Raw genomic sequence first — 13,095 nt, 5'->3', positions numbered from 1 at the left:
CAAAATATGTTAATTGACTATGTTATCAGTATGGCTTCTGGTCAAGAGTCGGCTATTAGTAGGGTGCCTGGGTGGCTCAGTCGGTGAAGTATCTGCCTTCGGCTCAGGTCATGATCCCAGGGTCTTGGACTCTAGCCCCACATTGGGCTCCCTGTTCAGCGGGGAGTCTGCTTCTCTCCCTCTCCCTCTGCCCCTCTCCCCTGCTTGTGCTCTCTCTCTCTCAAATAAATAAATAATAAGTAAAATCTTAAAAAAAAACAAAACAGTGGGCTATTAGATACATTTTTGGGGAGTCAAAATTATATGTGGATTTTCGACTGCGTGCCTCTAACCCCTATGTTGTTCAAAGGTCAACTGTACATACTCTTGTGCATAAAAGAAAGTTTTGTAGAATGTGGTAAACAATGTTCCAGTTTTCATTCCATAGCTGCCAGAGCCAATTCCAAACATCTTTGATACTGTAAAACCTCAAATGCTTTTTTACACAGGCCAATTGCAAGAAAAGAGGATAAGGGAAAAGAGCTGTTATGGCCCTTTCCCCAGTTCTGGAAACAACAGACATCCATAGCGACTAGGGGGTTCTGTGTTATGGATAAGAGCTTTCAAACAAGCAAAACAAGAGCAGAGTCACTACTTTCTAATTAACCTAATTGTGGTGCAGCCTGATTATCAGAAGTAGTTATCTACGGGCCATAGCTGAGCAACCTACCAGCTGGCGTCAGCAGAGGTAACAATGTCCTCCTTGCTTTCTCCTGCATAGGGACTGACAGTAGGAGGGGATAAGCATTTCAAATGAGTGTGTGTGTGTGTGTGTGTGTCTGTGTGTGTGACCAAACAGGTTTGCACCTGCATCAATTTCACACAAACTTGATGAAATCTCACCATTACTGGAAACATTAGAAAATTATGAAACAAAGAGATGTGTAAATTTGACATATTATCAAACAAATATGTTTTCTTTCCTATTTTTCTTCCCATGTCATATCTCATGTACAAAGTATTATAAGTAGAGAAATTAGAATGACACTGATAAATTGGTAATAAATTCTAAGCAGGTAACCTAAGATTCTGTCTAAATTCTATAGACATCATTTATTATAATTATTTAATTATAATTATGTAATAAATTAAGGAAGATTCCATACCAGCGTAAGGAGTTTTACTAGGTCAAAATAATGAGTGAGGGCGCCTGGGTGGCTCAGTTGGTTAAGCGACTGCCTTCGGCTCAGGTCATGATCCTGGAGTCCCAGGATCGAGTCCCGCGTCGGGCTCCCTCCTCGGCGGGGAGTCTGCTTCTCCCTCTGACCCTCCTCCCTCTCATGCTCTCTGTTTCTCATTCTCTCTCTCTCAAATAAATAAATAAAAATCTTTAAAAAAAAAAAAATAATGAGTGAGGCTGAATCCCTGCTAATAAAAACAAAGAATGCTGTCCTTAGTTTAGCTGTAATCCTGCCTATAAGGAAGAAAATGGGCTGAATGACCTTTTCAGTCTGAAGATTTATGATGGAATTTCATATAATTCTAAAACTAAAGGTAAAATAAGAAGATAAAATGCCTGTGGTTCCAAGAAACATTCAGAAGGGTCATCAATCAGAATGGGGATGGGGGGGTTGTAACCACTGGTCAAAACAGCAGCCTAAGTGATACACAGCTGGGGGTACAGACACACTGGGGGTGGGAGGGAGAAGGGGGATGAGAACAAGTATTCTATCTATACACACAGTTATATAAACATATAAATTTATAAACACACACACACAGCCAAGCTCAAAAGCGAGAAAGGAAATCTGGGTCCTGTGGCAGTAGAGGAACTCAAAGCCATGTATCACCCAAGGGTAACCATAAGAGATGGGATGGCAAAGGGGTTATGAGTACGAACCTGGAAGCCAGACTGCTGGGTCTGTATCCAGCTCCTCTACTTACTTTCCAACTGGGATGATGATGAGAACTTCCCGATACAGTCAATACGAGATTAAAATAAGTCAGCACTGGAGCACCCGAGTGGCTCAGTCGGACAAGCGTCTGCCTTCTGCTCAGGTCATGATCCCCGGATCCTGGGATCGCGCCCCACATTGGGCTCCCTACTCAGTGGGGAGCCTGCTTCTCCCTCTTCCCTCTTTTCCCACTGGTGCTCACTCTCTCTCTCTTGCTCCCTCTCCCTCTCTCTCAAATAAATAAATAAAATCCTTAAAAAAATAAATAAGTCAACACATATGAAGAAAGCACCTAGAACAGTGCCTGCCACAGAGCAAGCACTCAGTAAATGTTAGTTGATTTTACCACTATCATTATTATGAACCAGGCTGAAAGGACACCAGACATTGGCGATATAAAGCTCCCAGAAACAAAAGTCAAGGCTGTGAGACAACTGGGGCAGGGAACTGGGAACCACAAAATCCTGGTCCAGTCAAAAACTCTTCTGCCACCCACCGGAGGAGTTGATAGGGAGGAGGCCACCCGCTTCAAGCCAAAGGTGAAAAGAGAGTCTTGAGAAATCAGAGCCTCTGGCCCTGTACCTGACTTGGGTGTAGGGCTTGAATGTTGGCACTATCCAAGCTGAGTGACAGTAACATAGAAGCAGTTCATTTAAATAAAGCCCAATGGGCCATGGTAGAGGCTGCCATGAATTCGTCCCACAGAGTGACTGCCACAGTCTAGGGTAGAGTCTTCAGGTGGAAAAATTCTACTGAGTACTGAGCAGAATACATAAAAACAAATCCACACCTAGACATGTCCTGGTTAAAGCTATCAGAGAGAAAAATCAGATTACTTACAAAGGATGCAGACTTTTCTCATCAGCAATAATACAGGCCTGAGGACAATGGAATCATGTCTGCAGCATGCTGAGGGGAAATAACTGTCAGCTTAGAATTCTGTACTATCATTCAAGAGCTAGAAATGATTGGAGGCACAGAAAAACTCAGAGAGTGCCTCACCCACAGGCCCAGAATGCAAGGGATATTGACTCAGGCAAGAAAGAGCTTCAAAAAGGAGAGATGTCAGAAACAGTGTTTGCTAAGAAAGGAAAAAAACCAGACGGGAGCTTCCTCAACCTTCCACAACCCAACCTAGAAAGTCACCTTTACCCATGGGTTGGAGGGACATATCTTCCCTGAGATTACAGAGGGAAAGCTGTCTTTCTCCCTGTGCCCTGAGGATCCCTCTTGTTTTCTCAGGAACCTGACTCTGTGAGTAATTTCCCCTTCTCTATGTTATTCCTTTAAAGCTAACTTTTGATTGTTTAACAATTTATTGCAGGCAGGTATTTTGAAATAATTTATAATGAAAACCAGCAGTTCCTGCCACCCTCACCCGCCAGTCCTGTTCCCTGGCAGCAACTATCTTCAGATCTTTGAGCTGTCTTGTCATATTTATCTTCCTATTTTTAAGTAATATGCAGTGCCAGGGGACCTTTGGAAAATCCATCACCTGCTGGCCAAGGCTGCTGGCCATTTGCCATGTGACAATCCTTCCTTAATCTGGGAAAGAGACAAGAGTCGATAGCTGTCCCAATGACACAGTGTTCTTGTTTTAGAACATAGAACACCAAGACTTGGCCCATTCCATTCCCAAGAGATAATTTAAAGAAGTTATAAGGCAAGATATTTCACAATATTTTTAAATATTACTCTGTCTCATAAGAATTTACCCATACTTGCTACTGTATTCCATTTCTATTCAAGAACAAAATATGCCATCCTTAAGTGCAACCCCATGGTAAGGTGAATAACATTAAAGTCTGAAAAGTCAAACTGGTAGGTAGGTAGGTAGGTTACTTCATCCCCCAAGGAAGCAGGTACCCCCACCACATGTGTGAATTTGGGTATGATTAATCTAGAATGTGGAGGAGCCTATTCCTCCTAAGAGCATGGTAAGGGTGGGAGTTATAGGTGGGGGTTGGTGGGTGTGGGGAGTACATCACTATTTGGACTTTGGGAACAAAAAAGATATCTGACCAGTAGAAGGCTGAGAAAACAGCAGAGGTAATATTTGATTACTTAATATCACCTTTACATAAAATTTTAAAAACTTCATTGAAAACTCTTTTGACTAATAATCTGTCTCTCGAGAGCTCTAAATCTTTCACTCATTGCCTTATTTTTAAAAATTAAAAAACAAAACAAAATAAAACCAAACCCCCAATCAACCAACTTAGGGCCTGAAAAGGAGAAAGATGCCTCCCCTAATCTGTGGCCAAAAATGTTCCTAGAGCACATTCTTACATTACTTTTTTCGGTCCATTATGTCAATTCAGAATGTAACTTCTGATAATGATAGATGAGAATTTAGTTCTTTTATTTCCCAATATCCTAGTTATATCAGAGTTGGTTCTTCTATTATTATTATTATTAAGTAAATATGTTTCTCTGCTGAGCTGTTAAGTATACTATGATTACATTTCCTTTCTTGAACATTTTGTTTTTCTGGAGTTGATGGGGCTTCATTTCATCATTTGCTTAATATTTTATTACCTATTCCTTATTATTCTCAAAGACTCCAGTGTATATGTGAAATTCTTGTGTCTATACAAACATTAGATATCTGCTATTCCCACTACACTACACTTTTTTTTTTTTTCTTGAAATCGCTCTGTTCTGGAGCCATCCATCCTCTTTTCCCACCAGATTCCCTGGGCCCGTTGCAGAGCTGGCAATCTGGAACCTCTCCATCAACCCAGTAGGTTCTGATGATAGTGAAAGGCCAATTTTTTGAGAACCTGACTATCTGAAAATATCACTGTTCTACTGTCACACTTAATTTATAGTGCTGGATACAGACTTCTAAATTAGAATGACTTTTTTTCCTTCTAAGATTTTTTTTTAAGGCACTCTTTCATTCTCTCCCAGCTTTAAGTGCTGCTTTTTAAGAAGTCCAATGACTTTCTGATTCCCAGTCCTTTGCATGTGACCTTTCTTTTCTTCTTTGTTCCAGTATCTTATCTCTATCCCTGGCATTCCTACACTTCATGATCACATGCCCGTATGTGAGACTATTTTTATTCCTTGCACTGGGTCCTTGGCAAGTCCTTTCCATTTGGAGATTCAGGTCCTTCAGTTCTGGGAAATTAATCTGTGTTGTTTGATAGCTTCCTCTCTTCTGTCTTCTGGAACTCCCATGAATCAGATGTTGTACGTCCTAGACCAAGTCTCTAATTTTCTTATTTTATCCCCTGCTGTCCAATTCACTGTACGTGTGTTACACTTTCTGGAAGATTTTCTTGACTTTATCTTCTAACTCTCTTGGGTTTTTTTTTTTTTTTTGCTATCATAATTTTAATTTCTGAGAGCTTTTTGTTCTGAATCTTTATTTTTAAAAAGTAGTACCATGTTCTTATCTCAAAGATGCATCTACCTTCTCTTATCTGAGGATATTTATAAAAACTTTTAATTTTTAAAGTATTCTTTTACTCTGTGCATTATCTGTTACTTCTTATTTCTTTTTAGTCTTTTTATTTTGGGCCCTGTCCATTATGTTGAAGCACTTCCTCAAATGTCTACCGATTTTTGGCCATTGGTTTATATTTTCAAGTAAGATACTAAAATGCTGATTAAAAGTTCTATGTAGGTATCCAGGGCTTGTTGACTGATGGCCTGCATTCTAGGACAATCAGGTAGCCAGGCAGTTTTTTTTTTTTTTTTTTTTATAGAGACAACCCCCAAGTGTCAGTAACTAAAGTTCTTCCCTCCAGGGACATGTAATCTCCAAACAAATTCCTGCAGATTCCTGCTTGGCAGAGGAGAGGAAGAGGAGAAATGGCTAAAATAGGTCACCTGAGCTCCTCAAACAGGGTGGAGAAAAGCACTGGGCAGGCCCTAGAGTCTATATGCAGACACTGTTTGACACCAGTGCCTTTTCTCTGCCTGGGGTTCCCAAGGGGAGTGTGTCACCAGTTGAATTTCTCCCAAAACTACAGATTCCTATTAGAGTGGGGCAGCTGCAGAGGGTCAGGGAGAGGACCTTAAGTCTATCTGCTCCTCATCCAGACTCTGAATTAACCCCTTGTTTCCACCTCCCCCTGGCCTTTGCAAAACCTAAGGATCCCATATTTGGACCCTTTCTGAGGCTATGCAGGGCATGACATCTCATCTCTCACTAGTGGCTCTTTCTGCAGGCTTTCTGTCCCTTTATAGTTAACTCCGCTCTGCTAAGTCAGCCCTCCTCCATCTACCATCTCTCATGCACTCTGGTCTCCCATTCTCATGCAGGTTTTATAACTATTAGATTCTTTTACTATAATTTTAGTGGGGTTTCTTTGGGGTGGCAAGAGACAGATTAAAATGCACACGTTCAAGCCTCTTTAACTGTCTTTAGCTCCCCTTCTTCATTGGTTCCTCATCAGTATTTTTAAAAACTTTATTTTATTGCAGTAAGAACACTTCCCATGAGATCTACCTTCGTTACACATTTTTTTAGTGTATAATATTTTACTGTTGACTATAAGTCATAAGTATTTAAGCCTTCTTAAATCTCTCCAATATTAAGGAAAACAGGACTAATAAAAATGTTCCCCCTGATTCCATGTCTCCATTCATCTCCTGCATTCTCTCTTCCTTCATAGCCAACCTTCTTAAAACAGTTGCCCACACTCTCTCACCTCTTCTGCAACTTCCTTGTATTTCTCAATCTACTATCCACCTACTTTCTACTCCTATCACTCCACTGAAGCTGTTCTTTCAAAGCATACTCCTGTTGATAAATCCAACGGCCACTTCCTGGTCCTCACCTTACTTGACCTCTCAGTAACATTCGAAACCATACTCCCTCCTTCTCAAAACACTCTCTTCTTTGGACTTTCTCACACTGTACTCTCCTCACCTCTTCCTACCTCCCTGCAAATGGGATTATATGGTACAGACTATACTTGCCACGCCAGGCTCACCTCTTGCCATGCCATATTCAAGTTCTATGCTACCATGCATGGAACTTCCTTCAGTTCATAGAGCTGTCCTGTTTCTCCTCTGGTCTTTGTGCATCCTATTCACTTTTATTTCGCCAATTTTGCAAATTCTGTCTATCTGTGTTGGCTGGCCCTCCTATGTGCTTCTCAAGCACATATTCTGTATTCTCACTACCAGTATGTTCATTAAAAGGTACTGCAAGTGCCTGCTTACTTGTCCATGCATCATGAGGACAAGACCCATGTCTATTTTTTATCTTGTTCAAAGGTGCGTCACGTCAGAGCTTGTACGATGGCTAGTACATGGTAGGCATCCAATAAGTGTCAGCTGAGTGAATAAAGACACAACTGAGAGAGGGAGAATCAAATGCCTACAGAAGACACCCATTATAATGGGCCAGCAGAGCAAATGAATATGATCTCCAAAAAAAGACTTTACATTATAACCTAAATTCTTTTGGTTGCCTTTTTCTATCTTCTTATCAGCGTATTTGACAAATGGTCACCATTTTTTTGTACAAAAACAACCAAATGCTGAGTCAGAATATCATAGCACCAATACACCATCTAAGGGCTTAGAAAAGGGCAACTGACTAAAAGTTTCAATACATTTACATAGGTAAATCACAGGGTTTTGAAGTGCTATGGGAATGGCAATGTTTTATTCTGGTAGTTTGGGTATAATTTTGCTCACATACTAAAATAGGTCTTTTTTTTCTTTTCTAAAGATTTTATTTATTTGTCAGAGGGAGAGCGAGAGAGGGAATGGCAGGCAGAGGGAGAAGCAGACTCCCTGCTGAGCAAGGAGCCCGATGTGGGACTTGATCCTACGACTCTGGGATCGTGATCTAAGCCAAAAGCAGATGATTAACCGACTGAGCCACCCAGGCACCCCAAAATAGGTCTTTTAAAGACAGAAACATTTTAGAAGAGGTAGATTAGCTCTGTCAAGAGAATAAGCCCTTAGGCTCCTTAAATCATGAGTGTGGTAGGCTCTGAAGAGAAAAAACAAATCCCAGCTCATGCAAAACTGATTTCTAGACTTTGACTGTAATTAATATAAGCCAAGCTCTCAATGCTCAAATGTCCCCACACACCTTCACTGTTTTACTACTATGCTTATCACTGGGCAAGCACATTCTTCTCTGGTATACAGCAAGAAGTCTTTCAAAGTACGCTGACATTTTAGTTGTTTTGAACGGTCTCTAATATTTGACCACACTTACCCACAATTGAAGAGCCTATTTATGGAAAACATGCCTATCTGCAAATAGATCTATTTCCAAATGTGAACTATAATAAATACTTTGCTGGATACTATATTCTCAGCTGGAAAAACCTAGAAAGAATTCAGAGGTTACATGTAGTCTCTTGATAATGAACTACCATGTGGGGAAAAAAAATGTTTTGAGCTCAGAAGGAAAAAAGGAGGTACTGTGATGAATTGTTTTCCATTTCACTTGTCTGAGTAGATATTACTCTATTTCTACTATATCCGCATCTCTGCCCAAAAAAGAACTCCCACATTTGTAATTGAAAAATTGTCTCTCCCCAAACACAAATGATTTCTCCACAGATAGATAGTCTAAGCCAGAGGGAGGGAGGGGCAGACACCCCTTTATCTGTCTTTCCCCCAGAAAGACTCAAGAGTAAATCAAAGGTGACCCTGGATGGAGTTTGCAGGGATGGGAGTCCTCCACAACAAAAAGCACAAGTAAGGAAAAAGTTCCAAGATAGAGACATTGCCCCAATATAACCAAAGCTCTGGGTATGGCAGACACATCGGAGGCACTGCCCATAACCTTCAACTCTGGGCAGAGACTCTGAGAAAGGTAAATGTGCCTCTGCAAGCCTGCCAATGGTCAAATCAACCAGCTTTCGCTTGTATTTAAGAGTCAGAGAGTATGGAAGTCACCCGTGACAGTCCCTCCTCCTCCCTCCTGATCACCACCATCTATACACATTCCCTCCAAGGATGGCAGGAAATCCCACACCCAGTCAATGCTATATGTCCCGGACAGACCATGGTTTATTTATCACCTCAAATATTCACATTGTTCCTTCCATCCTCTTCTTCAAAATCCAGCCAACCATATGAAATTATATGATAGCAATCTTGCTGATGAGTACAACGGACCTAGTCATTCCTTGGGTTTAAGTGAAAATGAGCAGATAAATGAATAGTTAACTCAAGCCTATTGTGGTTGACTTTTTCTCTCCATTACTAACCACTTAGTTTTCAATAATCACAATCATTATTGATCTGACACTGTAACATCATGCGTCATATGCTGTTTCCTGTGGCTAGACTCCTCCTCCTCCTTCATTTATCTGCCTAACTCCTCTGTGACTTCTCAGATAACTCAGACACCACCTCTTCCAACAAGCTTTCCAATCGTACTCATACCTCAATTTCTCACAATAATCCTTCTCTTACAGAAGTAGGTGTCCCTCCTCTGGATTCCAAAACCATGCTTACATATCACCTTCACAGGTATAATCACACAGTACCCTACTTGTTTATAAGTAGACACTTTTATAAGACACTTCTCCCTACCGAGTTTTTACACCCCTCAAAGGCAAAGATTGTCACTCATCTTCATGTTCTAGTTCATGGCACAGTGTCTGGTATTTTGTAGACATTTTAAAATGTGTGTGAAATGAGTGAATACATGTATGAACAAACAGATGACGTTTAGGCTTAGAAACAGAATTACAGAGATGGGTCTTTAGAAGACATTTAGTTCATCCTACTTCCCTAAATTCCCTAAAAAAAAGTATTTTCTAAGAGTTGTGTCAAGCCGTGAAAACAAGGAAACCAATATCTATGTCCAATAAAAGAGAAACATTTTTTAATGAAAATATGATTAAATAAAAACCTTACCGGCAGAGTTCCAGGCAGAGATGCATCAAAAAAAGATACCAAAGAATTTGGAGGTGCTGCAAAGTGGACTTGAGATCCAGAGAAGAGTTTAGAGTTGGAAGAGATCTGGGCATGAATTTCCAAACCTACCACAGCTGCCCACTCGTGTTCGCTAAAGAGAAAGAAAGAATCATTAAGAAGTAGTTAGATCCATCACTATGCATGAATTTCTACGACCCTAAACCACACGTGGTCATTTGCTATTTGTGTTTTTAACTTAAAACAGATTTTAGATTCTTACATTTAAAAATATGTCATATTGTATCAATGACTGAATCAAAAGCAATTCATGATGAACATCTACAAGACCAGCAAAATAAAATTCATTTACAACACGGTACATAGGAAGAGTTCACTGTACAAAGAGGAAGGTGATGAAGGAAAAATATGGCATCTTGAAACAATTTAGAAATGGCTATCAGATGACGTCTGCTTGGTTGACTCTAGTGAAAAGCAGTATTTTCTAGATTAACTGTCCTTTATCAATTAATAACTCAGTAAATGAAAGCTTACCTTGCAAACATTTTTAGAATTAACATAAACATCATGCTTCTATTACTAGAGAAATAATGGTGAATAGCTGTATATCTTATTTAAAAAGGAAGGGAAATTCTCTGTCATGTTTTGAACCATAACAATGGCTTGCAAGTAAAATGGTCAGAGTGACACAGATATAACAGATCATCACTAAATCATACTCTTCCTGAGATTTTGGGCAAATGAAAACATTAAACCATCAGATGTGGGTTTTTTTTTTTTTTTTGCCCCCAAATCACTTTCAATTCCCTATAGTTTCAGGTTCCTCTGTTTATGCTTGATTGCTATCAAATCTAAGAAGTTGTTAAATCCTATAATAACCTCTCCTACTCTGTTGGATCTGTATGAACACACAGGTCTCTCTAGGTTTGTATAAGCGTGCTTATTCCTTCTGAAACCATATATCCTGGACAATGCCTGTTTACACACACTCCCTCTATACCTTGTTCCTATCCTACTCTTCTCCCAAGCAATTTTCTGTATTATCTAGATTTTTGTTTACATGTACTGGGTTTTGTTCCAATTATTTCAACACATGAAGTTCTATATCTATAGTACTGTGAGAAGATTAATTCCTTTTTAAAGTTTGGAAGCACCGCCGGCAATTGAGAGGAAATAAATGAAAAACTCATCAGAAATTCTGCATTCACTAAAACATCACTCAAAACTATTTTTGCAGTTTCGTTACATGAGAGAAAAAAATACAGTCAGATGATCTAATTTATGAAAGGAATAGAAGCTGAATGCTTCTGGACATTTTCCCCTCTGTTGCTCCAACAGAAAAGCAAAAAGAATGCCAACTTAAACTATCTCAAAGGCTAGTGATTAGTAAACACGTGCCTTGTTTCTGTATTTAAAAAGAAACTATGTAAGTCCTATAAAGTATAAACAGCTGTTTAGAGGATATCTAACAAAATAAGCCAGACTAATCAGAGGGAAGATCTCTTGTATTGACTGCATCCTCCTAAGTCTAGAAACACGTTCAACATGAAACGCCTCCACAGACAGTGGTGTTTTCGGAGTAATGACATTAAGCCACCACCATCCTGAGCTCGTAGGTAAAGACTCCCTTTCTACTTTAAGAACACTGCTGTCCCATAGTAGCGCTAAATAAATGTCAGTTAAATAAGATCCCGCTTTCTGGTGCCACCGACCCCTTGTCCACTTTTCTGTGTGTGTAGTTTTACATTCAAGAAAAGACCTGCGATTTTACACTCGAGAATTCCCCATACATGCCCACCTATTCGAAGAGTGTTTTATGTGTGGAGGAGGAGCTGACAGAAAGCTAGTTTTGTGCTTTCATTTTAGGTTTCAGGGCTGAAAGTTATAGCCCAATCTCACTCCCCCCCTACTCCCCCTCCCCCATCAAAACGTCTAGACTGAAGCGGGGCTGTAGTGGCCATCACCTCCCCAGTCCCGCAGTTCCACCTCACGCTTAAATGGGTATTAATGGTATGAAATAGTATACCCTTTCCTTGACTTCTGGGCGGTGATGAGGGGCTGCTGAGCCACGGAGCTCTGTCCTCTTTTCCTCCTGGACGTGAACCCAATCGCAGCCCCTCTTCCGTGGCGAGAACCGCCGTCAATGTAGGCTAAAACCCAACGCTTTCCAACACAGGACCAGCGCTGCACGGGCGCCGCCATTGCCCCGCCAGGGTCCTTGTCAGGTGATAGTCTCCTTCTTCCGCGAGGCTCTCTGGGAAGCGTAGTTCTAAAAAACGAATAAAACTTATTAGGCTCACACCGGAAGACTACTATTCCCGGTGAGCATTGCGGAACCCTGGCGGGGAGCGGAGGGAAGGAGAAATAGAGGAGAGGGTGGGAGGGCTTCTGGGTCGGGAGGTGTGACTCCTCCTAGCGGGGAGTTGGGGAGGTTTGTGGCGGGGCGCGTGTGGATGAGTTTGAAAGAGAGCAGGTGGGGCGGAGATCAGATCGAAAGCTGAGAAACCTGGCCGGGATTTTATATCTCGGTTAACCCTTACAGCTGAAGTAAATGAACTTGACATCTCTGGGAAAACTTCCGAACCTCCAAGTCCACTCAGTTATTTTCTCTGTTTACTCTGCTAGTTTACACACTAATTTGTGCATTAATGCAACAAATATTTATTTGCATGCCTACTTTCTTAGGCACTGACGAGTGAGCCAGACATTTATGGCCACTATTCTCGTAGAATGTAAGCATTGTTGGGAGAGACATACAGAAAAGTTACAAAAATAGGACACTTTCATGTAGGTGGTAAGTGCTGTATTTAAGCAGAGGTACTTGGAGACAAACAGACCTAGATTGTACCTTCAGGTACATTTTAACTTATTTTCCTTTTTGTACTTGCTCAGTATTTGACACACTTTTCCTTACATGCAAAAAAGCCTTGATAGCAGATGCCATCATCCCAACAGACTAATTTCCCGCTTTGAAACTCAAACCCTTCTGAAACTCCCATTGATGTATTTGAGCACACAATTTAGAATAGTCATTCAGCTGTTCTCTATTTTAGCACCTATTTTACTTCTCCATATTATGCTTATGACTATCTGATGTTTATCTTCTGTCTCCACAAGCTCCTTGAGAATGGGGAATTTGTCTTACTCAACCAAGTATTATCATAGTACAAAGTAAGCCCCTTAAAAATATTTGTTGGATGAAGTAGTGCAGTGTGGAGAATGTGTTTGATAAAGAACAGAGTGGACACCGTTTGGAGTAGTAGTTGCTTAGGAGGGAGATGATGAAATAGTGTGG

General features: G+C 40.6%; 1 protein-coding gene across 1 annotated transcript in view; it reads right to left on the bottom strand.

Moving 5' to 3' along the window:
* Window positions 1-12,052, bottom strand: part of GATB (glutamyl-tRNA amidotransferase subunit B) — a 91,760-nt gene extending 79,708 nt beyond the window's left edge. Inside the window, exons 1-2 of the mRNA XM_035022908.1 lie at window positions 11,827-12,052; window positions 9,783-9,933 (exon numbers count right to left, since the gene is read on the bottom strand). Coding sequence (XP_034878799.1) covers window positions 9,783-9,933; window positions 11,827-12,002 — 327 coding nt within the window. The 5' untranslated portion in view covers window positions 12,003-12,052. The remainder of the gene's footprint in view (window positions 1-9,782; window positions 9,934-11,826) is intronic.
* Between the last annotated feature and the right edge of the window lie 1,043 nt (window positions 12,053-13,095).

Source organism: Mirounga leonina, unplaced genomic scaffold (assembly GCF_011800145.1).
Source record: "Mirounga leonina isolate KUSES-001 unplaced genomic scaffold, KU_Mleo_1.0 Mir_176, whole genome shotgun sequence".
NCBI lineage: Eukaryota > Metazoa > Chordata > Mammalia > Carnivora > Phocidae > Mirounga > Mirounga leonina.
This window is presented reverse-complemented; position numbering and strand designations above follow the sequence as displayed.